Below are 25,274 nucleotides of genomic sequence, written 5' to 3'. Positions count from 1 at the left end.
CCTCCTGTGGGGGTGTATCAAAATTCAATCGAGGAGAAAAGCTCGCTCGCCATATTTTGGACAACTCTGCGATGAAGTAATTTTTGGGCAAAAGGATAGGCTTTTAAGCCGCTCCAAACGTCAAATGACGCCAAATTCGTAACAAAAGAGACTTATCATCTGGTAAATACAAAGACTTGATGAAGTTTGCCCTGCACGCTTTACCAATGCCTTGCAAACTTTGCACTGATATCCTGCACGTACATACATTACATTTTAGGCTAATTTTTATTTTTGATTCAATATTGATTTTTCGCAACGTTTAAAGCTTCAGATCTATCCTATTTTTGTCATTTTCTTTTTTTTTTTAGTCCACAAGATTATCATTCAATAATTTTCATAATTTTTATTTGACCGCGTCTTTTTTCTCTAAAACAAATATTTTACAATTCGTATTTTACTTTTCAAAAATTTTTTTCATTAAAATTTTCGTAGTGGGACAAAATAATTTTCAATATTTTGATTATGTATTAGAAAATTAATCGTACATTTATGTACATTAAAGAATTGTGCACAAATTTGTCGCAGAGTCCTTCGAAGAGAGTCGGAAACGGTGACTTGCGAATCTCGCCCAAATTATCCACAATGAGTAAGATATTTTTGTTCCCCTATCCTATTGAATGAATGTTTCTATTATAATGAAAATTAAGTTTTTTTTCAAAAACATTAAACAAAGCACTTTGAATCAGCTTGGAATAATTAAATCATATTCTTATAAAAATATGTATTGTAATTTTTAAATTTAATTTAATTACTTTAGATGGACCTCCCTCGGCGCCTATGATGAATGCTATGGGAATGTTGGCTCCAGTGGCCCCACAACCAGGTATGTATCGTTGCAAGTAATCAATACCCCATTTGATTTAATTAAATCTCTTGCAGGTCTCTTGGGGAACCAGCCGCTGCCCACACTGGTGAATCCAGCTACTAATGACGCCCCTCTGGAGTTCAACAAAGCCAAAGCAGGTCTTGCGTTGCAAGGTAAAAAAGAAAGAAAAATAATAATTCTGAACTAGAAATTGATTTTCCTTGTATTTCGTTTCAACAGGAGAATCAGACGATCGTCGAGCTCGTCGCAGCGGCCAACCCCCGCTAACCATAGCCCCCACTGCAGCCCAGCAACAATCTCCAGTGTGGGCGCCTGGGGGCATGATGGGCATGAGCTACCCCCCGACCATCATGGGGATGATGCCAATGACTGACCCTGCTGGAATGATGGGCATGGGTCAATCGTTGCCGCAGCCATTGCCTCAAGCTGGGGAAGGTGACGAGTGTGGCCCGCAGTGGGGAATGCCGCAGTACCCTGTGATGGGAGGCATGATCCCTCCTGCTAGTGAGGGTGGGGTTTTGCCGGGAGGCGTCGTCAAAGAGATAATCCACTGCAAAAGCTGCACCTTGTTTCCTCCGAATCCCAACGTGCCGCCACCTACGACCAGAGAAATTCCTCCTGGGTGTCGGACTGTTTTTGTTGGAGGTCTCCCTGAAAATGTTACTGGTAAGTTAAACAAAACAAACTAGATTCATGCAGTGGGCTAAATTTATGAATATTGCAGAGGAGATTATTAGAGAAGTCTTTGAGCGTTGCGGTGAAATCACCACAATTAGAGTCAGCAAGAAGAATTTTTGCCATATTAGATTTGAGCGTGAGCAGTATGTAGACAGAGCCATATACCTATCAGGTATGAAAAGCATAACTCTAGTTTATAGTTAATTGAGCAGAGTAAAATTTAGAAAAATAATTTAATTGTTTAATATAGTTAAAAAATTGCTTACCTTGTACTCAAATTAAAGAAGAAACAAATCCGCAGGTTACCGAATTAGAATAGGAAATCACACCGACCCACCCAACACTGGACGTTTGCATGTCGACTACGCGCAAGCGAGAGACGATCTTTATGAATGGGAGTGCAGACAGAGGCAATTGCAGAGAGAAGCTCGACACCGGGAGAGACTTGAACAAGAGCGGATGCGACCACCATCTCCACCTCCAGTGGTCCACTATACGGAGCATGAGTCTCAAGTCATAGCTGACAAACTGAAGGGAGAAGAATCTTTCGCAAAGGCTGTGCAGGTATTAAGCGTTTTCATTTAATCTGTTTGTTTGAAAATGTCAATATTTTTGTAATTTATAATTAAGTGAAAAAAGTCACTTTTCTCTCTCTCCAATTTTCACAAAGTCAATATTCTAAAAAGTAAAAACTATACATTATTTTTAATTAAATATTTTCAAAATTCTTTCTTCAGGTTGTGGTGACTTGGTTGGAACGTGGAGACTGCTGCAAAAGGAACTCGAACCAGTTCTACTCGATGATCCAGTCAAGCAACTCGCATGTCCGACGGCTGCTGACAGAGAAGATGCAGTACGAGGATGAGCTGAATCGAGCCAAAGAACTCACAAAACAGAGAATGCAAGGCCTACTGATGCAGTGTGAGTACCATTTGCTGTCACTTCTCTTTATCTGGACCACTCTCAAAGCAAAACACAGCACTACGGGGCTGCATTTAGAGTCTCTTTCAAAATCCCTCTTAAGGTTGGCTGCCCTTTTCAAGCCCAAATCTTTGTCCAAATAACATCCAATCTCAGAAAAAAAACCAGAGTCGCAGATAGTGTGGACGGTAAGCTGGGAGCGCCCGGGTTTGCAACTCAGACGGTTCTAATGGACATTCAAATTTAAAATTAAAAAATCTTGACCGTCCTTATTTGCAAACCCGTGCCTGGGGTAAAGGGCCCATCACCACCATTAAACTAAGCGAAATACCAAAATGAACGGTGCTTGTGTTTCCATCCAAGTCGGTCAGATCGAGCGAGTATTCGCGGCGGCCAGTCACCAGAAGGTTTGGGACCATTTCACCAAGGCCCAACGCAAGAACATTAGCATGTGGAAGAAACAGGCAGGGGTATGTAAATCCAGCCTCCATCTCTCATTCCATTGGCACACTCCTTGGCTAGCACAACGATGACTAATTTTTATTCTGTCAACACTCACATAATTTTTAAACTCACACTGACTATATCTCTCTATTTTAATTAATTCACTCACACCACCTATACATACTACTATTTTAAAACATAATTATTTACCATTGTGCCTTGTGTTTTTGTACGACTAGTTGTGTTAACCAAGTCTCAGAGTTGATCATGCCTTCTTCTTGTAAACTAGGCTAGAGTTGTTTTGAAAGGTTTGATTTTAAAGATAATTGTGAATTGAGCTACTCTCTCAGGTAAGTGCCTCGGCAGCACACAACTCAGGTGGGTACCGCGACAGTCTGTAGTGAGAGCATGTCCACAAGTGTCCCTCTAGCTGGGGATGGGATCACTTCCCAACTGGATTCGCCTCTACTCGGACAGTTGAATTCCCAAATTCTCTCGAGAGCGCAAAATTGCCGATTTAAAAATCAGATTTAGCTGCTGAGTATGAATTCAGTTCCCTTGCCCATCCCTGCAAACTTGTCAAGTTCGAAAGGTGACATTGGCTTTTGTCCGACAGGAAATCAGAAGCATGCAGTTGGAGGAGGCTGTAAACGAGAGGGCTGATGAGGAAATGGACGTCTCTGACTCGGAAGATGACGACGACGACCAGGATGACATTGTTGTCCTCAGCAGCACCATGAGTAGCAGGAAAAAGCCAAGGCTAGACGAGGTGGCTTGTCTCAAGGAGGAGAACGACAACCTCAAGTGCCAACTCGAGGCGTACAAGAACGAGGTGGATCTCATTAGGGCCGATCTCAAGTGCGACAACGAACAGCGCGACGCCCAATACAAACTCTTACAGCAAACGCTGCAAAACACTCAACAGGTATTTCCTTATTTATTATCATATATTTTTTTTTAATTTCTTATGAAAATTCAATTTTTAGCAATTGCTGGATGCGACGAGAAAACTGACTGACAAGGAAAAGATAATTAAAGACCTGGAGATGAAGTCACCTCTCAATTTTGAACTTAAGTCATCTGGCGACAGTGTCAAGGGTGACTCGAGTATCGGACAGCTTTCTCCAGAGGTGGATAGTGAGACTGCTTCATCATCAGGCCATGATCCCAAACTCCCAAGCATTAGCTCCAGCGATGCCAAACTAATTGGTAGCATTATTGAAAATTATATTATAAAATTTGATTTTAATTTTGCATTTCCTTCCAGGATTAATATCCATGTTCCTCCATGTTCACCCCTTTGGTGCTGGCATTGATTACATCTGGTCTTACTTGCAAAAGGTGGAACCTAATTTAAGAACGTCTGAGGTAGAGGCGCTTATGAACCGATTTCCGTCGGTTTTCAAACAAGAGCTCTCTGGAATTGGTGCCAACATGGAGCGCAAGTGGATTTTTGCTGGCTTTTGCCGATCCGACTGATAGGAGATATGTGATTGGATAAATCCAGTCACTTCTTAGTCAATCTATTTTAAAATAATTCATCTCTCTGGTACCCATCGTGCCATCAGTGAAAGACATTTTCAACAAAGTTATACACTAAACCTAAGTTTTTGTGATTAAAAAAAATGTCTTATAATTCTTTCTCTACCTTCTTGCTATGCAGTTGTAGGTCCTAAAAATTGGCCTAGCATGTCAAAACAGAGTGATGATCTTTAAATATATATTAATCATTTCAGTTACCATAGCTTTATATTATGAAGCTCGCCTGTTAACGAATTATATTTGTGTTTGTGTGAAGGATGAAATAAAATTTTGTCTGTGAAATAAATTGTTTTTCTTATTTTCTGATAAAAAAAAATAGAGAAGTTAGACATAAACCAATTTTAATGGGATGAAGCCGAGGATCTTTTATTTAAATAAATGAAAGATCCTTGGATGAAGCTTAAGTTAAAATTTTGATATTATTATTTTTTTTTTCATTTTTGAAATTTTACTTTTGTACTTGATTATTGAGAAAAAAATATCCGCCATGGGTCTAAAATTCTCAAAAACGTACTTAATTTTTAGCAATTTAAATTGTTATTGAAAGCATTATTACGTCGTTACATGCTTTCCTCCCGCCAGCGTTTCAAATGCTCCCCACCAGGCTCACTTTTCGCGGGAAGCAGCTGAGGCTAGATGCAAGAAAACACAGGGGACAGTCCTTCCTTGTTCCTTGACGATTTAAAAAGTCCAGAAATAAGTTCTCGACCAAACTTCAAAGTAATTTATGTAAAATTTAAACCATGGACGACTGCAAGAACAAATACCAAAAGTACAAGCAGATGGTAAAACAGTGGGAGGACGAATTCATGAAACAAAATGACAGAATTCCGACAAAGGTTTATTTTATTATTTTTTGTTTATTCTTTTGTAAAATACGTAAAATATTTTATTTTATTTTAGGAGGATATTAAGAATGCGAGTAATGACGTTCGATATGCTTACAAAAGCTACCACAACCTGAAGAGAGAACTTTCGACAAAAGAGAACAGTGGCTTGACATCGACGAAGGATGAAATCCTCTTGTCTGTTCAGAATTCTTTGACATCTCTATTTTCGGACGAAACAGCTTCCCCACCGGATGAAAAGTCAAAGGAGGCATCAGTTGTTGAAAGCAATGGCAAAGAATCAAAGAAGAAGGAAATCCTGCCCGTTTTCAATAGCAGCGGAAAATTGTCTGAACTCACAGCTCGCATGGATGCTATGAAACAACAAATAAAAAGGACAAGAAGCTCTGGCAGTGTAGCTGAAGGGTCACCAAATGTGGTGATGAACGTTGACCAGGTGTGGGGAGAGCACCTTAAGGGCTCTGGGGGTGTTCGTAAATTCCAAGAAAGAACGGCTTCGTTCCAAATTTCTGAGAAACTTTACTCTAGTGCCACTTTCAAGAGTAAAAGAAATCCGCTGAAGCCACACACACCTTTGCGTAGAACCAAGTCAGCTGTATTCAGTGATTTTCTTCAATCTCGACTGGCAAAGAGGAGTATAGATGAAAGTTCAACGACTGGAACCCAGCAATCCGAGGAGACTAGCACAGCTAATGAGGAAAAGCAAGAAGATTGGGACAAGACTGAAACGCCAAATCTGACACAAGAGGAACCAATGGAGATAGCAGCCTCATCGCAAGACAGCTCAGTCTCTTTGGATATTTTTTCGACCAAATGCAAATTGAAAGTGAAGGACACTTGTAATTCTGCTAACACTTCAAAGGGGAATGGTCACAGTAAATTTTCTTCCAACATTGATGAGAAATGGCTAGACAGGTGTGTGAAGCCAAGAACGACATCCCAAAGTTCCCAAGGGTCATATCAGTCTGCAGCAATCAATTCTCAGAGCTCTGTGATCTTGCACATGGACAACTGCAACATAGACAGCCAAAATTCATTGGTTTGTATTTAGAGCGCTACAAAATCATATTTCAATGAAATAATATAATTTTTTAAATCTTACAATTAGAGTTCTCAGATGGACATAGGAGGTTCTGACGATGATGCTATAATCAGCAATTCAGACACAGAGGAGCCTTCAAAAGTCAGCATGGTAATGAAAAGAAAGGCTCCTGAAGAAAATGCAGCTGAGGTTGCTTACAAGAAAACAAAACTCAGTAAAAAGGAAGTTCTGGAAAAGAAAATTGCTGATGGGAAACTAAATGAAAATTTTGTAAAAGTTAATCTGAAGAAACGTGTTTTTGTGAGAGGAAAGAAAAACACAAATTTTTCCAAGTACAAGAAGATGATGTATAAGAGGAAGCAGATGGACAATGACGGCGGTGGTGGGGCTGCCAAGAAAGGAAATTGTTTTACCTGTGGAATGGTTAAAAAAATCATGTTCTCTAAAATGATAATATAAACCTTTTTTTAGGCTGGTCACTGGGCCACAAATTGCCCTCAAAACGGCGGACTCATCTCTGCGGAAGAAGCAGCACTTATTGACGACAGTCCGTACCTGACACTGGAGGAGGCTGATGCTCTTGCGAGTGAAAACAGACCAATTCCTAGGTAAATATTAAAGATTTCTTCAAATTATCACTTAAAAACTTCCATCTAAATCCAGATTTTCTCTTGAGCCAACTGAAGAAGTTTTGAAGCCAATCATCGAGCCATTATACAAACTTGATAATGGAAAAATACCTAAAACACCCAAAGAAGTTAAAAAAGCTCTAAAAGATTTTGGCTACGACTCATTCAGACCAGGCCAAGAAGAAACAATCATGAGAATTTTGTGTGGACAGTCGAGTTTGGTGATGCTTTCCACTGGTGCTGGAAAGAGTCTTTGTTACCAACTGCCTGCCTATCTGTACAACCAGAAAAAAGGGCCGTGCATTGCTCTTGTTGTGTCGCCATTGGTTTCCTTGATGGATGATCAGGTATTTCTTTGACCCTATTTACAAATTTAATTACAGTTTACCTACTTTTGTTAATTAAAAATTGATTAGGTGAACAACATGCCTGGGCCACTTAACGGTGCCTGCCTGCACACAAACATGACTCCGAAGCAAAAGGTGCAAGTGGAGCAGCAGCTGAAAGACGGAGAGCTCCATGTCTTGCTGGTTTCCCCTGAAGCCATCATCAATAGTGACCGACAGGGTTTGGGCGGACTACTGAGCCTGTTGCCACCTGTGAGCTTTGCATGTGTGGACGAGGCCCATTGCGTCTCCCAGTGGTCGCACAACTTCCGTCCCTCGTATCTCATGCTCTGCAAAGTGCTGAGGGAAAAACTGAAAATCCGCACCCTTCTTGGTCTGACGGCCACAGCCACAAAGTCTACTGCAGAAAGTATTGCGAAGAATCTCGGCGTTGCAGACGGCAGGATCATCGCTGATTTGCCTATGCCCTCCAATTTGGTGCTTTCTGTGTCAAGAGATGTACACAGGGATGCTGCTTTGCTGGAACTGCTCAAGGGGGAGAGATTTAGTGCCTGCGACTCGATCATCATTTATTGCATCAGGAGAGAGGAATGTGATCGAATCGCTGCAACGTTGAGGACATGCCTTCAAGTAAGATGGATTAAGAAACAGGAATAATGCTTTAAATTTTATTTAATTTGATGACAGGATTCAAAAAAACATGAGAGCAATAAAAGAGGTGCCATTTCTTGGAATGCTGAGGTCTACCATGCTGGTTTGACGCCTCATCGTAGGAAGCAAGTTCAGAATGCTTTCATGAATGGTATTTTCGGTGAAAAATTTCTAAAAATTTTTATGTAATAAAAATTTCCTTAGGAAAACTCCGAATTGTGGTTGCAACAGTTGCCTTTGGAATGGGTATCAACAAGAATGACCTGCGAGCTGTAATCCATTATAACATGCCAGCTTCGTTTGAACGATTTGTCCAAGAGGTGGGCCGAGCTGGTAGAGATGGTGAAGAGGCCCATTGCCACTTGTTTTTGGAATCACAAGGTCGTGATTTGAGTGAGTTGCGGAGACACATTTACTCTGATTCGGTGGATAGACATACAGTGCGAAAACTGCTGCACCGAGTTTTCAAACCTTGCAAGTAAGAAAGAATTTATTTTATTGAAATTAATGAAAAAAAAAAATTTATAAAAAATTTATTTTAGATGCTCAAATGTAAAAGCTTTGGAGGATTGGCAGCCTGAAAGTTCGCCGCCTCCTGAAAGCCACAGGATCCTTGTGAAGGAAACTCCTGAGAAAAATCCCCCTCAGGCGAGTCCGGTAAAGTGTCCTGGACACGAAGTGGCCTTTTCAACGGACGAGGCTATTCAGGCTCTGGACATGCCTGAAGAAAACATTCAGACCCTATTGTGCTACCTGGAGCAGTGGGTTGAAGTTTTAAGTCCAGCCTACACAACCTGCAAAGTGATTAGCTACGGCGGACCTGGTGCATTAAAAGCAGCGGCTAAAACGGTGAGATTGTTGAATAAATATTTGCTACAGATATTTATTCTCCATTTATCATTTAAGTGTCCACCTTTGGCAATGGCAGTTGCCTTAGACCAAAAATCAGGGAAAAGTCATGAGAAGAGCACCTCGATCGAGTTCCCCGTCATTGATGTTGCTGCTGCGATTGGTTGGGAAAGTGGTCAGGTCAAAAGACAACTGAAGGAATTGGAGTGGAAAAAAGGTAAGCATGTTTCGTGGCTCTCCGAAAAAATTAACATAATTTTTATTTCAACAGTCAACGGGCAAAATAGAAGGACACAGTTGGTAGTCCAGCTTCTGCATCCAGGTTTGCGAGTGAAAGCAAAAGGCTCGCTGCCCCCGGAAGAACTGGACAGAGTTCTCGACTGGTTGTCTGAAAAAGTCGAGCGCCAGGAAAGATCAAAACTTTTACAATTAGAAGCACTTTTCACTGCACTTTCAAGGTTAATTTAAATTTTCAAAATCATCGAAGTATTTTACAGACTTAATAAATTTTTTAACTTTCAGTGTCTCGTCGGAAACCTATCAAGAATGTGTTAAAGAAGTAGACGAAGAAAAGTGCTTAAAACTGAAAGAAGCAGTCAAAAATTACTTTAACACTGATACTGCTGAGTTTGAAAATATGCAGCCAAAGTTACTTGTAATTTTAACATCAAACTTAAACTTGCTGTATTTAATAATTTTTTTGCATCATAGCCTGGTGTTGAAAATGAGGATCAAGTGAGGGCTGACGTTAGAGCTATGGTAGGAACTTTTTCTGACTCTAGCTTCACTGGTCGTGCCATTGCAAGGATTTTCCATGGTATCAGTAGTCCTTGCTTCCCTGCCCAGGTTTGGGGCAGGACAAGATTCTGGCGACTTCACCTTAACGACAACTTCCAAACTATTTGCAAAATAGCCTCACCGGAGATTTTGAAAGCAAAATAAGCATCATGCTTTGTTAATTTTTCTTCTTTCGTCTGTCAATAATCTTGCGTTATATTACTATTTCCTGATGGTTTCCTCAATTTTTTTGTGATAGAGCAGTTAAATAAGTATAGAAAAGAGTTAATTCAAAACCTTCTTCTGGTAAATTATTTAAAAATGTTTAAAAAAAGTTTTATTTGACCAAATATCCTATAATTATTAATATATTGGATATTGTAGAAAAATATTGACTTCAGACTTGCGAATAAAGTGCTTTCAGATTGAATAAATAATAAAAAAATTGATTAAATTTCATACTCTCCTAACTGTTAAAACCAAAACTTTACGAGGGAAAGTGAGCAATTCATTACTGTGCTTTTTTTAAAATTTTGCGACTTGCAGTTTTGCACCTGCGCTTCGCAGAAAGAGCATGGTGCGGTAATGAGCGCCTCTGGCGAGTAGACAAAGAAACTGCACAAATGTGCGGTGGAATGAGTCATATGTGAAGCTGTCAACGTGTTTTCTCACGAATTGGGGCAATTTCCGCCGAAAATTGCCCTCAGAGGGATGGAGGGCCCTAACCGGTGAGTAGCCTATATTCTGAGGATTACATTCCGCCCACAAAGCCGCCGAATCGGCCCTCTGGGTAAAGAGGACGCGGCCAAATTAGGGACAACAGGAGCGGGGACCGCTGGCACGGGCCGTCGTTTCTCGCGCGAGTGACATTTCCAGCAACGGTCTTTGAGGCCAACTGCCTAACGTCTCGTTTGCATAAATTCCTAACCGCCGAGTAGAAAAGATTCGATCAAGTCGAGTGCGTATATCTGGCAAAATTCGGCCAAGATTCGGGCTGTGGTGCATTTTGTAGCAGGTGCATTCCACCTGTCGTGTTGCACAATTGGTTTCTATTCATTGAATTGAATTGTTATTTTGGCTTGGAGAAGGTGGAGAGAGGGAAAAGGTGCAGTGCGATTACGAAACTGAAACCAGCAGCGAACACCAGTTTGACTAGTTCGTCAATTAACTATTATTAAATAACTTTCGCACCGGCAACTTATCTATGTAATTTGAACAAAACTAACACAAACAATCGGGGTTTTATTCCTAAGATTTTGAATTTTGACCAAAGGAGACTTCAATGCTCGCTTTAGTCAGGCGTTTGGAAGGAAGGACATTTGATTTAGCGAAGTCATCAGTAAATTTGCATATTAGTCAGTGCAAATCAGTCAAAGGATTTTCATATATGTAGGCACCAAAACTACAGAGTGGGTTAAATTTAATTAAAATTTTGAACTAAAAATTTATTTTTATTTAAATGACACTAACTTTTTCCAATTATTTCGCTTAATAAACCAAAAAAATTTTCGCCTAGCAAAAAAAGTTGATTTAATTAACATATTTTTTTAATTAATGTTCCAATTGTAAATCAAATTGCAGCAATTTCTAAATAAGATAAAATTTTCCAGTTTTCCTTGTCTCCTAATTGCAATTAAGCTGACTTGAGTTAAAGAAAAGTTTGCTCGCTAAATTGTGCATGTCAGTGAGCAAGCGAGAGCGGCGTTGCGTGATCGCAGCACCGAGAAAGAAAAGAGTGAATTGTTGGTCGGTCGGCCGCACTCGCAAAGTCGGTGGAATACAAAAGTCTCCCCGCGTGCATGTGCGTTCTCCAAAAGTTAAAATGCACATCACACAGACGACGAGACGCGACCGACCGACGACGGAAAAGTCACAAACAATGGGTCGGAGGAATTCCGGCAGCAATAACCAGCAACTTATTCTCCACGCCGATGAGAAAGGGAGGGTATAATAATTTTTTTATCTGGCTGTGAGATCAAAATATAAACATACCCTCGGCGTTTTGTGTTTTCCTAGGCTCGGAAATTAGTCACACCTGCGGCTCTATTATCGAAAAATCCGTCGAGTTTGTTCTGAAAAAAGAACGAGTCGGATTACATACATATTTTTTTTTATTCTGAGGCGGCCTTGAGTGATTTACTCCGGCGTGCTGCCTTCTCAGTTTCCAATGGGAAAAGTCAATCGGGTACATTCATTCGGAGGGCAACTGGTTTAACATGAAGCTTGGGAAAATTAAAAGGAACGAAAGCTTGAAAACCATGCAAAAGTAATTAAAATATTTGTACGTTTAACAAAGTATGTAATTAAATTGACAAGAATTGTAAGAAATAATTCTGTTAAAAGAGGAAACAATTTATTTTATTTATTGTATTAATCACTTAAAATAAGCTTAAGTGTCAAGTGAGTTTAAAAGCAATCAATAAAAAAATATTTTAATGAATTAAATTAAAATATGCAACTTATAGGAAAATATCTCAAATGTAAACAACTGAAATTCTAAACTAATTTGCCTGAATATTTTGCCGTCAGAGAGCAAAACAATGAGAATAACATTCATTGAATCAAATATGGAATTCAAGTGACTGGCAGGCAGGGGCGTTTGAAGGTTGCTTACTCCTTAACCGGTGCCCCCTTGGTGTGTACCAAATCAGGTAGTATGTATGTATCTGCAATTACATATTAAATTCGATGATTCATCTCTCACGTAGGAAATTTATAAGGTTTCAGCTCCTCATATGTAGCAAATGATACCAGTTTTCCACCACAATTTCTAAATTGAAGCATTTTTGATGTTTCAAAACAGTCAAATATGCCATTTTTATAAAGGAGTTAATTGTCTAAATTTGATTCAATTGTTTTTACAAAATTGTTCGCAAAAAAGTAGAATTGCTTGCGTCAAAAAATTATATGCCTTTGGTTGTACAAAACGGGTCTCTCAGAAAGATCAATTTGCACTCACAGAAAAATGTAGCACGGTCTTTAGCTGGGAGCGAGCATTCGATTATCTTTTCTTTTCTTTGATTTCAATTTCGGTGTTTGGTTTCAGTTGTGCGTATAGGTAACCCAAAAACGATAAAAATCCATGAAGGCGTTCAAATTCGTATACCGCGAGAAATCGTCAATACGCGACCGCAAGCGAGTCAGATTATTTATTTATTTTTCGGTCGGTCGGCGAATGGATACGGCACATTCACTAGAACTTACCTATTTTCATTATAAGTTTTTATTATGTTTCCTGCTGAAAAAATATGCTTATTTGCGTTTATTTTTAATTCAAAAGCAATACAACAAAGCAAACTGGTATTGGGTTTAAATTTAAATATATTTAAAAGAAATTTCAGAACTTGTTTTTAATTATATTTGAACCTTTTTATTTTGATTATTTATTAATTAAACGTTTCCTTATTTTCTAGCGTATTTTAATTTATCACAAAATTTATGATAATTAAAGCTGTAACAAACATTCCGAGCTTGCATTATTCACATTTAATTAAAAATCTAATTGCTTGCAATTACTTGAACATTTTTTCTCGACTATACTGTTATGTCAGGAATTGAAAGAGAAATTCATTAGACGCGTGTTGTACTGTACACATTAAGAATCAAATTAAAAAAGTTGCCGCACACACGGGTTTGCGGCGCACAATTGAATGTAGTCGGTTTTATTTTTCTCACAACGGAAAAAAAACCAAAACAAAGCAAACGGAAGAGATGGAGATCGCTCCGTTTTTTTACCTTGATTTTGTTGCCTCACTCTCTCGCTAAACGACCCGTCAGAGAAAAACAATACCAAAAGGAATTCGGTTCGACGCCGCTCGTTCGAGCATATTTTTTTCCAGCAGGGGTAAATGAACCTGGGCAATTATAAATCGCCATTTGATTAATTTCCCACGCACGGTGGCGAACGTTTTGCCGGCGCGATGAGCAGGCAAAGCGAGCACCAAATTTTCGCACACCTAATACGGATTTCATTTTCACGCTACTCGCGGCTGAGGAAGTGCCATAATAGGCCGTCAATTAGGTCGACAATGAGATGATCATGCTCGATAAAAAGCATTAAAAGCGGCGCCTTTGCTGCGGAAAGAGGGGAAGCAATAAATTGCAATAAAAATATGTGAGAAAAAACTTGATATGGCGCTTTCTTGAGACCGCGGATTAAGAAAGAAAGGTGATTTCTTGGGGGGTTTTCTGTTGCAATATTTTTCAAAAATGTTAAAAAAAACTTCATGATGTGAAGTTCTTTTTTTATATTCATTCAAATTATTTGATTTTTTCGTTTCTTTTCCAAACAATTGAGGCCTTTGACGTATTTTGAGAAAAGAAATTTGCTATTTTGTTTTTAATAAATAATATTAAATTTAACGTTATTTTTAACAAATTTTTTTTAGAAAAAAAACGTTTCTAGAAAATTATGAAGGTTTGGTAGAGGCGATTTGCTATGAAAAAAAGACCACATTTGTTTATTCAATATTTCGATTGCGGAATTTTCGCTTGATTTATTTGGACAAGAAACCTGATCAAGTAGTGCGGCAACCCGCGATCCTCTTCTATGCCGGCAAATATATTATCTTATGTGGCCCACCCGAGGCCTTGGGCGCGCATGGTGTGCGAAAACGAATCTCGCCCGGCGGCGTATCCGCGTGACGCTCGCAATCGACCTTCCGCCTCTTCTCTCTCACAGTGGAGAGAGAAACCGCGTTTTCGCTAACGGCCGCCGAAGGACGACGAAATTGGCGATCAAAACAACCCAATGATAATTTACGGGCCAGCGATTCGTTTGAATTTAATTCGACGCCTGCAGACGCGAATTAGTACTTTTCTCTCTCCGCATTAGAAGAAGTTTCGTTTGTTCGTGTTAATTAATGCGATGAACTGATTTATTAACCCGCTTTGCAAATGAAGGAAACTGATATCTGATCCGAATAGAAAAGTCTCCGCTATTGTTTGTAGACTGCAGGTTTTATCTGATCTTTTGACAGCACCGCGGTGTGTAAATTTGAAAAGATTCATGCGTGTTTATAGCGAATGGCACAGTTTTTATGGGAATTTTTTGGTGTATTATGTTGGAAAAAATTAATATCAAACACATTTCTTCACATTCAGCGGAGAAAAACGCTCAAATTCAAAGAATACTCTCCAGAATAAAAATAGGAACAATTTTTTTTATTAAAGTTAATTTCATATGTTAGGAAGAATTTTAAAATTTACAACCTTTTTTTTTGTTTTTCTTTTGAAGAAAACATAATCTTAAAATATATTATAATAAAAATATTCGGAAAAAAACTTCATTTAATAATTATTGTAAAGACAACAAGTCTTGAAATTGGAGAGTTCCTCAGCAAACCGTAATTTGCTTTTCAATCTCTTTTTTTTCACAACCGACTTAGTGTCAATGTGTCTGAGCCGATTTACGTCCATTTGGTCCGCATCATCAGTCTTTTCCGCTCTTGATGAGTCTCATTTGGCTCTCGTCCGACTTCAAATTCTCTCCAGATGCTGCTCGTTTTTCTTCTGCGTCACCCACGCTGCGTATTTTATTTGCTCCGGTCGGCAAACACTGAGAAATATAGTCCACGGCCGGCTGATTTTCCACTTGACGCTCGACGAGTAGTGAAATATGTTCACATTGATTTGCTTCACAACCCGTTGTATTTGCCCCTCGCGTGTGGTTGGCTTCGAATCGCCTTCCTCGGGGACGCATTTCTGCATTTTTCTCTCACACGCGTTTGCTTTTCGGTCGTTTGATGCTTTGGTGCTCGGCGATCGTGAGAGTCTAAATGCGGTTTATTTATTGCACTAGTGGCTGCTCCGAAGTTGAAAAGTTATTTACAAAAATGACAAAATGCGGAAGTGGGAGAGTTTAGTATTTATTTTTTGATTGTTGACGCGTTGCTCAAGTTTTATCACTTAATTGGTTTTTCTATTGAATGCGTTTTTAAAGGACATTGCCATCTGATTGTGTAAATAAAATGTTGAGAATAATGTTAAACAATAACCTAAATAGAGGAAACAAATCAAGATTTTTTTTAATACAAATTTTTTTGCCGCATATCTCTTTCCTTTTTTTTAATTCTATCATTAAAAAAATTCAATGTTCTTTTTGTAATAATATTTTGAGCCAAAATCTGAAGTTAAATACAATGCCAAATCAGTTCACATGGTAGGTAATGAAGAATTAACAGAATTGCACATAGAGATTATTATCATTAATGCTGGCGCGACTTTCTTTCATTGCAATTTTCCTTAAATAAATCAAATAAATGAATGCGAAATATACAATGGGAAAACGATTTTTATAATTTACCAGAAGAAAGCGAAAATTCCTCACTCAATTTAATTCTGAATCCAATGGCTTCGCTACTATTTAAGTGCTCCCCTGCGGAAAACTCATTCGAATGATTTACTCCCGTCAGATTGCATGGCAATTTGCACATTTTTCTGCCCGAGCCATCTTCTCAATTTCATCCGAAATCGCCATCAATCACGCGCTCTTGCACTTTCTTCTCTTTTGGCGGAACTTCATACACGTTCCTTTTCCTAATTTGAATAATCGGGTCTTGGGCCAAACAAAGCTTGCTGGTCGTAAATCCAATTTGAATGATTATTATTCTGTCGAACTTTTGACTTGGAGGCAATTTCCATTTGCAAGAGATTTTCTCCGTCTGCGGTTCTTTTTCTTTGTCCTTTTCAAATTGAACAATTGCACCGAGGGCGCCGAAACCTTTTGATCACTTGCACCTCTCATTTGCATCTTTCTTTCGGCTATCCACAAATTCAATTACAATCCGAATGGCTCTTCTAAATTCTTTTTATCCGCGAGAAGCGACCGTTAGCGTGCGTTTTGTATCATTGTTATTTTATTCGAATGCAGCAATGTATTTTCGACTCACGTGCATCTCTCTCTGCGTAACGGGATGCGTCCGCATACTCGCGATATAATGCGTCCGTCGTGCATGATTTTTGAATTTTCCTTTGCCGCGTACTCGCTGACAATTAAACATGAAAAGGGAGGCGCGTATCGGAAAACTTCTTGGATTGCTTTGCTCTTCATGTTTTACTGTTAGGATAATAAACTCGCACGGCTTGAAGCTTTTGTTTTTCCACAAAGCTTTTTTTATTTCCTGATAAGCCGCAGACGGCTCTTTTTCTTCTCTCTTCATTGGGCCAAATTCGCTAGTAATGGAACCAGAGCGAATATTTGGCTAACAAGACTCTCTCGATCTGCTATTTTATACACTTATATTGTTATATAGTAATAGAAAAACGGTTTCGCTTTGTGCTCGCCGAGCTCATTCAGAAACTGTTGCTGATGCAATTACAATTCGCCAACAACAACAAAAGCGCCTATCAAGCCATCTTTATTTGCCAAGAGTCAATTGTGCGGGCTCGTTGAAAGTTTGAAAAGAGCAGTTTACGAGATGATGTAAATAGATTCGGAGCGACCGAATGAACTGGCCGTTCGGAGGAAAACGCTCGCGGTAAAAGGCGTCTGAATTTCGCACCTGAACTTTGTCTATTATCATGCAGAGTCCGGACCGTTTATCGATCTTTTTTATTGTTTCACTTTTACTTTGCAATTTGAGCCGGAGAGCTTTCAAAAATTCTCTAGAGTAGCGTGTCGAAACCGATGTCCTCGCGATATAATGCATCCGCCCTTCATGATTTCTGACTATTCTTTTGCCGCGTACTCGCTGACAATTAAAAACGAAAAGGAGGCGCTTATCAGAAAACTTTTGGATTGCTTTAGTCCAGGTTTTACTCTTAGGATAGAAACTCGCACAGCTTCAAACTTTTGTTTTTCCTCAAAGTTTTTTTTTATTACCTGACAAGCAGCAGATGGCAAAGGGCCAGATTCTCTTGCAATGGCACCAGAGCAAATATATTACGACGGTTCATCAGACAAAAAATAAATGGAAACACACAAGAAAACCTATCGTGCAGGTCTCTGAATGAGGTTTAAATATTCTATTGTGATTTCGCAAATGATGCGTAAATTCATTTTCGGTCAGCTTAAATTTTAAAAAGGGATGTAAATATAATAATAATGAAACTGGAGCAACCACTTCTCTTAATATTCAAACAATATTAACTCTTTTAAATTCATGAAGACCTCGCTATTGATTGACTATTTGAATATTAACCTGTTTTTGTCAAAATTTAGTTTTCTCTATAAAATCTGCGTCAGCTGCCTTTACTTTTTTTCATTGTTCAAAACACAATAATTGCCACTCATTAATGCCTAAAACATATGCGAACCAAAATTTCAAATGATATTCGGTTTATATTATTAAAATATTAGGATAGTCGTTCCGATCACTGAATTAGGTTTAAATATTTCAGTGTGATTCAGTAATTAAAAAGTAAAATTTTATTTCGGACCGCTTCATTTTTAACGAGGGGTGTTAATTTATCAAAAATTGTAGTTGAGCAACCTATTCAATTAATATTCTGACTTTATTTTTTCACTGCATTCACGTTGAAATCTCAATTGATTTGTTGTTCAATGACTGACCTCTTTTATAAAAATTTCTTGATTTTTTGAAAAAATCGCCTTCAGTCGAAATTAAAGATTTTCGTAGATCAAAATACAATATTCGCAACTCAATAATGCCAAAAACATGTGTGAATCAAAATTTCCATTGATATTCTATTTAAATTAGTGAAATAAAAGAATAGTCGTTCAGGTCTCTGAATAAGGTTAAAATATTTTATTGTGATTTCGCGAATGAAGCCTAAAATTTAGTTTAATGAATAATATCAATAAGTCTGTTGGAGAGACGGCATTACATTAGGATGACAAATGCGAGCGTCAACTTCCAGATACAAACTACTTGAATGCAATCAAATAGTGAGATGCATACAAAAACCCACTCGCGGCGGCTGCCGGTGTTTTAGTTGGTTTACATCAGCAATAAATTTAAGTACACACGGACCAACGCTGAGAGACGGATTGTGGGCTTGAGTGCATCTTGCTGCGCTTAATAGCGCTTAATGAAGTTGTCCACATCTTTTTACTGTGCGTGTGTTTTTGTCGCGTTCTCCGCCCGACCAATCTTTGCGTCGTTTTTGAACCGACTTACGCGCCTTTTGTGTTCGACTTTGAGTATTAATCACCGATGATGGGGCAATTATTTATCCGGCGCTCTTTGTCTAATTAAACAAATCCCTCGGAGAAGAACTTTCTCTGAAGCTGCAGCGAGTGGACGAAAGCGAGTTTGTGATCAATCTAAGTAAGAGGAAAGGATTTGCTCTCCGTATGTAAAGTAAGTATTAAATGTAATGAGTATGCGTAACACGTGGACGTTTGACGAACAGTTCAGTGACCAGCAGCGGGAGAAAGAAGAAAGACGCGGCAGCACTTTGCTGCATACATGAAACTGGAGCAATTAAGTCAAGAGTGTATTATGTCGAGATAGCTCGTTCCTCCCGCGCCTCTCTCTTAACTTATCGGAACGGCTATAAATTTTAAAAATAAACCGCAGGAAGAAACAAACAGGCACCTCGCCGAAAAGGCTTATAAAGATGGGCTTACACCGAAATATTTATCCGCCCGGGAGGAGTGGTCCTTTTTTTGTACACAATCGTTTTATTGTTTATTGGCCAAAAATAGGCGAGATAGGAAATCGTTGCCCGATAGAAAGGAATTTGATTTTGTCACGTTTCTCCGAGACTGATTTTCGAAAACACTCCATTTTTGGGGGAAAAGAATTATCTTTTTATAATTTATTGCCCGTATTTCATTTCTTTGATTTTGTAAGGAAAAGAAAGAAATAATATAGAAAGTTCCGTGCTATTAGATAATTTCAGGTTTAATTCTTTTTTCACGCGTCAAAACAAACTCCCGATAATTAATATTTCTTTATCTCTGATCAAAAAACATTGAAATACCCGCCCTGTGGTTAAATGCGTGATAAATTTTATCCGAAAGAAATAAAATATAGTCAGTCGGCGTCCAATTTTTATGTATTACTACTGGTAGAAAGGCGGCAAGGATGCGAGTGGGCAAGTGGAAACGGCGCCGCAACAAAATCATGCAAAGTGTGGGTCTTGTTGGTCGTAGGCGAAAATTGAAATTTTCTCCACGTCCTGTCCGATTGCAACGCGAACACGCCTGTTTAGATGTAATGAATAATAAAAAAGATCCTCACAAGACGCGATCGTGATTTCTCGATCCAGTTTGAAAACTCGCCGGCTTGTTTGCGGTGGCGAACAGCACAAAAGAAAAGAAGCAGAGCCAAGCTGATACTCGGAGGCAGAATGCAGTTCCAAAAATAACGAAAAAATTACTTTCCTGCTGCACCCGTTCGGAAAACGAGAATCGAAACAGTTGCCAAGTTGGTCAGCGATTTATTTTTAATTGGAGGCACTTGAGGGTTAAAAAACACGGCGGCAGTTGAAATTTATGGCAGCATTAACTTGAAAATTGTTTGTTGTTTTTTTATTAAAAGGTGGTTAGGCAACGCTGATCGAGAGCGCCAAGTGATTAAAGGGGTTATGAGTTTGCTATTGGCAGGAGGTCCAGTGGAATTTTTAAACCTCTTCAATTCGAAGGAGTTCCAAAATAATTTAAGAAAGTTTACCAAATTTATATATTGGAGAAGAAAAAATAGACTCAACCCAAAAGTAGAAAGAAATTGTAATTTATAACTAATTTTGTAATTTTTCTTTATAAATAATTATTAATTATGTTCCAATTTTGCTAAATTCAATTAACAATTTATTTCTTTAATCTAATGAAAATTTTGGCTAATCAGGGATTTATTTTGAGCCTTGACAAGTTAAGAAAATTTCCATTTAAAATTTACAATAGGCTTATCTTATAAAAGCCTGGAGAAAAGATTTTATTGAAATACGTTTTGTAAGCTTTTGATTTCCAAATGTAAGCACGCAATGTGTCCTCTGATGCTCCTGATAATTTGGATGGTAAACTGTGACGAACTCTCTCGCCAGGCCACCGAAGCGACGGTCCATTCGAATGGCAATCTGAAATAATGGAGCAGTCACGCCGCGAGTTCGAGTTTAATTCAATTAGCGCCGAGACAAAGGTGCAATTTGGGCCAGGGCAGCTCTCGTGCTGGCGAAACACAAGACTTCGCTGACCACACACAAAAACGGTCATTTCCTCGAATATCGAGTGACATGGAACAAAGGAGGCACTCTTTGACAATAAAAATAATTCCCTCTCCGAGCTCCACTTGCATTCAATTTGTTTACACGCCGCGCTCTTTTATTTTAAGAGAGGTTTCCCGCGATAAAGGACCAAAACGTCTCTTTCGGCGTGAAGTGTGAATTTCAACAAAGTGGTGTTAACTTGGTCCGCCAAGGAAAACTATACGACTGCTCTCGGGACACTTTCGTGGAGCAGTTTGTTTTTCATCTACAGCGTGAGATGAAATTTCCCAAATGCGTGTGACGCTGCATAAATCATTGAAAAGAAATTTCGAAACGGGCTGTTGGTACAAAACGCCATTAGAGAAACGGGCCAGAAAAATATTAATGCTTCAATTCAATGTAAACACATTCGAGTCCGTCCAGCTCCTCAATTCGCCCGCACCATTAGAAAGTGATTAATTTTTCAATTTTCATTCCTTCCGAGATATATAATTCTCTATTAAAATGAGAAACGTGCGGGCTCTTTATCTCTTTTCCTCTTTATTACCCATTATGTCTTTCATTTGATTAATTCGTCCGGAGGGTTTAATTCTCTTCTTTTTGTTTTCACTTCGTCGTAAAATCCAAAGAGAAAAACAAACACGTTGTGGAACGTGATCTGCGAGCAGCCTTGTTTCTCTCAGCTTTTCAGTAGGCCACCGATTATATTATACGACGATTCCCGTCGTGGACGCGTAATCATAATAAATTAATTATCCGACTCCAGCTCGTTTGATTATTGTAATTTGGTCGCCGCTCGAAACCGATTTCGACAAAACTTTCTTTCGCTTTGTGCTGCTGTTTTGGTTTTCCTCTCAAGTCTCAGCGCTGGCTTAACGGAATAAAGGTGTCACTTAGGAAAGATGGGTCTCTCGTGTATAATAAAGGCAGCGAGTCTTGATGGGCGCGATGATGATTGTGGGAACCACCAAATTCAATTCTCCACGCTTTGAGCACCGATATAACTCGGCGTTGAGTTGAGGAATAAGAAAAGCGCTGGGCGAGTGGAAAATTCAAAGACAAGTCCTTCCTGGAATTGTGCTATTCAATTTTGACGAAGAGAAGTAATTAATTATTTGACAGTGCGTTGAAGTTTTGAATTGTAATAGAAAGTTTGGATCAGTTTGGATATTATTTTACTATTCGTTAAAAATTATTTTCCTACATTTATGGGAATAGAATAACTCTAAGCACGAAGTTAATTGTCCATTTTTCAAAGAATTATTATTTATTAAGACTTGGATGAAAACGAAATTCCGCTGAAAATCGTCTGCCAGGACAATAGGGTCACTGGCGCACTCGCACACAATAGCTTCATATTGAATTAATTGGCCTTGACGATCCGTGAGATGGATTCGACTTTTTCGAGTCGCCGACAAAGCCATTCGCGCACGGTGCGTTTTATATTAAAAAAGCTGCCGACTTCCACTTTCGACCTCATCACTCCTTCGGTCCCCCGTTGGGCCGAGGAGAGAAACGTGTTCGAGGAAACAAGCAGAGCCTCCCAATTGAAGGGAGTTTGAAAATAATGAGGCTGTAAACTTCAAACTTGTAAGCCTATTTTATATTTTTCAAAAATCTAATTTATCGTTTGTGGTTTTATGGGCGTATTTTAATGATCATAGGGAGGCATCCTTCTTTCTTTCTCGTTATGTAATTTTTAATTTATTTTTTCAAAATTTGACTGGGTATCAAAAATTATTACTTTTTTTCTGACCATCACCCGGTGGAGTAAAAAATATATTAAAGTCTTTTTTTTTCATTGCAGAGAGAAATCCACTGTGTAAAATTTTATGCGTACTCATAACAAGGCGTTTATTACCCACAAACAGTCCTTTTCTCGTTGAAAGATCGGAACAAAAGACATCGGATATTGAATAGAGCTAACAAGAGTGTGCATAACCAATAATTTTATGCTTTTTAAAAGTGAAAACGAGCGCGTTGCACTCCGTGTGTGTGCATTTGTGTGACATGATGAGAGGATAATGTGTCTTGCGTGGATCGGCATTACTATGCGTTTTGTCACTCGTCTGATGAATAAATAATGGCAAGTGAGCCGCACGTCAGGCTGAGATGCAAATTTTAATTGTCCATTTAGTCCGCTGGTTAAATTGTAAACAGAACAAAATCACGCTTTCACAAATAATCAAGTTTTTAGTGATTAGCTGAAAAAAAGGCAAATTTCTAGAAAATTTAATCTAGTTAATTGCCATTCACAAAAATTCTGACAATCAATTTTAATTCAAGCTTGAAAATAAAAATTTAATCTAAATACATACGAATTAAACTGAATTTGAATTTTGCGTGTATTCAAAAAATGTGACAATTTACAGAATCTCCATTAAGCTACAATAAAAACTAATTGCAGGAATTTTATTACGAAAATGATTAAAACTCCAGTTCATTCAAGCTGAGATAAGTGGTCTTCTTTTGCAGCTATAAGACTTTAATAGCTTCTTGAATATTATTCCCGCTGTGAAAAAAATTTGTCGACTTTGTATATCCATCTTGCGCTCTTTCTATTACCTCCCTGCGTGGCTGCAAATGTTGAATGAAAATTTAAGTATGCTCAATCTCATCCGTGCCGGCGCAATTTTACTCTCACTTGGTTCACAAAAACTCTTCCCATATGCACGCCGAAGTGGAAAATCGTGATTTAAAGGTTGGACGGTTCGTCAGCTGCTTGTCTCGACGTCTCTGTTTCGTTGTCAGCCGGGTAATGAGTACATCACATTGGCCTGTGTGCGCGGCACAGAGCAATTAGGAAAAGTAAGTACGTAGGTGGGCGGCTTTTGAGCAGTCGGGTCCATCAGCAGGGAGAGCGAGCGAGATCTGCTGCACGAAGGAACACATGAATGGCCTCTCTCGCGGGCGGGGTGGGGGTCGGCGTGCGAGCTGCGGCCAGACGTGTGTGTGCGCGGCAGAGTCAGTCGGTGCTCAGCTCGACTGGTGGTGCCTCGCGTTCGGTGCTCGACGAAAAGTGCTCCCTCGAGGGAGGATCACATGTTAGTGGTGAAACGCCGATCCGGCCATTCTTTTGGATACTTTTAAGGTAAGGGACGATCGTGTGCGGCAAATTAATTGCTTATTTTTATTTCCTGACGTCACCCCTGCCTCGCATATAAGTGCATCCGACGCTTCGTTTTTAGTGCGTATATGGACGTGTTTTTTCTTTCAAATGCCGTCGAGATGACGGAATCGTCAAGGCGTTTATGGCAACGCCGGTGATCTGTTTCTCGTTTGCATTTTTTTGCCACGGAGAAGTAAAAAAATTATCAAGTAGAAAACGCGTGGATATCTTGTAACGGCCGAGTTTGCAGGCAGGACCGTGGGAATTTGGGCAGTATTGCCACAGAAATTTGAGCTTTCGTGTTGGCATATTGACGAAATTTTCCCATTGGAATAAAGGACTGATATATTTATATTGCTCAATACTTTACTCTTTACACTTCATGGATTAATATTAAAATTCGTCAAAAAATATGAAGTAGTGGAAAATTTATGGCAAATATTCAATTTATGAAATGAAATCTTAATTAAAATTAATGCATTGGTGGAAATGTGCGGTTTTTCCAAATTTTTAATATATTTGACAACCATAAAAGTTTTACTAAAAACAAAAAGCAAAAAATAAATGAAACTTTAAACTTGAATAAATTTAATTTGTTTTAAGTGTCTTCTGGATTCTGCATTACTCTGTTTTTTTTTTAACTTTTATGATGCACAAGATTAGAAAAAAATGTTATTTTAACTATATATTTTTAAGTTGAATTGAAGAAAAAATATCAGTAGTTTGTCAACATCTGTTTCAAAAGTGAACAATTTAGTTGAGAATATTAGAAAAATTGACGAAATACAATTTCATTAAAATTATTAAAATTTAAAAAAAAAATTGAAAATATTCTTTGCAAAATGAATGGCAATAGCTCTGCAAAATCCTATTCAAATTTGTATTCAAAAATTTTTCCACAAGCTACAAGCACTGATGCTAATTATACCAAAACTTCCATAAAAAGCCATACAATCAAAGCAGCCGAAGCCCTAAACGTTTTATAAATACACGCTAATGAATTCCATCCGCTCAGACCAAACGGGACAACTTTATTGCAGGCTTTAAATATATAATACCTCGCCAAACCCCATCGGGAATGCACTTTGTGAACAAAGGACCGAAATCTCGCGGGCCAAAGTTGCCGATCGGCGTTGACAAACTCCTTCGGAAAACAGTTAAGGGCCCCAGCGTGAAAAATCGGAGAACACACGCACGGTCGAATAGGTGAGCTTGGCGGCGAGAACTGTGCACGATAAATAATCCAGCGTGAGGCGCATTATGCACGTTAATGCAGCAGCACGCCCGTCCGTCCGTCCATCGGCGGTTCAATAGCCTATAATCCGCCGAGCGGTCTCCAAAAACATTCGAATAAAGCTGTAAAGCGCACACGGGGGTGGGTGCAGGACCAGCGAGGAAGACCTCTAAAGACCGACGGACACCCCCACGTTAGAGCTCACGTGGTGCTGCAAACCGCC

The 25,274-nt window shown here is 38.9% G+C and overlaps 3 protein-coding genes across 10 annotated transcripts in view; all 3 read left to right on the top strand.

Annotated features, from left to right (window-relative positions):
• The first annotated feature begins 5 nt into the window (after window positions 1-5).
• Window positions 6-4,733, top strand: LOC132197326 (ecto-NOX disulfide-thiol exchanger 2). 2 transcript variants are annotated; one of them, XM_059620552.1, is made up of 12 exons: window positions 6-162; window positions 568-628; window positions 800-865; window positions 922-1,020; window positions 1,088-1,534; window positions 1,593-1,718; window positions 1,848-2,110; window positions 2,284-2,467; window positions 2,831-2,937; window positions 3,528-3,836; window positions 3,898-4,120; window positions 4,179-4,733. In XM_059620552.1, the coding sequence occupies exons 2-12, from the start codon at window positions 625-627 to the stop codon at window positions 4,388-4,390; spliced, it is 2,040 nt and encodes a 679-aa protein (XP_059476535.1). In that variant the 5' UTR covers window positions 6-162; window positions 568-624; the 3' UTR covers window positions 4,391-4,733. The 2 variants fall into 2 exon arrangements, with proteins under 2 accessions (XP_059476535.1, XP_059476536.1); XM_059620553.1 differs by lacking the exon at window positions 568-628 and having other exon boundaries at window positions 13-162.
• Window positions 4,734-5,080: 347 nt separating this feature from the next.
• Window positions 5,081-10,021, top strand: LOC132197675 (ATP-dependent DNA helicase Q4). Its single transcript, XM_059621105.1, has 13 exons — window positions 5,081-5,292; window positions 5,357-6,340; window positions 6,410-6,766; window positions 6,815-6,951; window positions 7,007-7,319; window positions 7,389-7,949; window positions 8,007-8,121; window positions 8,175-8,448; window positions 8,513-8,819; window positions 8,877-9,036; window positions 9,091-9,277; window positions 9,342-9,474; window positions 9,531-10,021. The coding sequence occupies exons 1-13, from the start codon at window positions 5,197-5,199 to the stop codon at window positions 9,759-9,761; spliced, it is 3,855 nt and encodes a 1,284-aa protein (XP_059477088.1). The 5' UTR covers window positions 5,081-5,196; the 3' UTR covers window positions 9,762-10,021.
• A 180-nt stretch (window positions 10,022-10,201) lies between these two features.
• Window positions 10,202-25,274, top strand: part of LOC132198162 (uncharacterized) — a 66,802-nt gene continuing 51,729 nt past the window's right edge. For 6 of the 7 annotated variants that reach the window (XR_009441968.1, XR_009441967.1, XM_059622013.1 and 3 more), the window contains exon 1: window positions 10,202-10,324. The gene's annotated coding sequence lies outside the window, so the exon portion shown is untranslated. Of the gene's footprint in view, window positions 10,325-23,666; window positions 23,800-25,274 lie in introns of those variants that run through there. The other variant, XM_059622010.1, reaches the window with a different exon arrangement.

This window comes from Neocloeon triangulifer, unplaced genomic scaffold, assembly GCF_031216515.1.
Source record: "Neocloeon triangulifer isolate White Clay Creek 2 clone unplaced genomic scaffold, ASM3121651v1 ptg000012l, whole genome shotgun sequence".
Lineage (NCBI taxonomy): Eukaryota > Metazoa > Arthropoda > Insecta > Ephemeroptera > Baetidae > Neocloeon > Neocloeon triangulifer.
This window is presented reverse-complemented; position numbering and strand designations above follow the sequence as displayed.

Bases quoted from the DNA above. Each gene is read 5' to 3' on its own strand.
- LOC132197675 (XM_059621105.1), top strand. From the start codon at position 5,197: ATGGACGACTGCAAGAACAAATACCAAAAGTACAAGCAGATGGTAAAA. The intron at 6,341-6,409 runs GTTTGTATTTAG...TCTTACAATTAG, and splicing joins TAGACAGCCAAAATTCATTG to AGTTCTCAGATGGACATAGG. The intron at 9,037-9,090 runs GTAAGCATGTTT...TTATTTCAACAG, and splicing joins GGAATTGGAGTGGAAAAAAG to TCAACGGGCAAAATAGAAGG.
- LOC132197326 (XM_059620552.1), top strand. The intron at 866-921 runs GTATGTATCGTT...AATCTCTTGCAG, and splicing joins TCCAGTGGCCCCACAACCAG to GTCTCTTGGGGAACCAGCCG. The intron at 1,719-1,847 runs GTATGAAAAGCA...ACAAATCCGCAG, and splicing joins CAGAGCCATATACCTATCAG to GTTACCGAATTAGAATAGGA.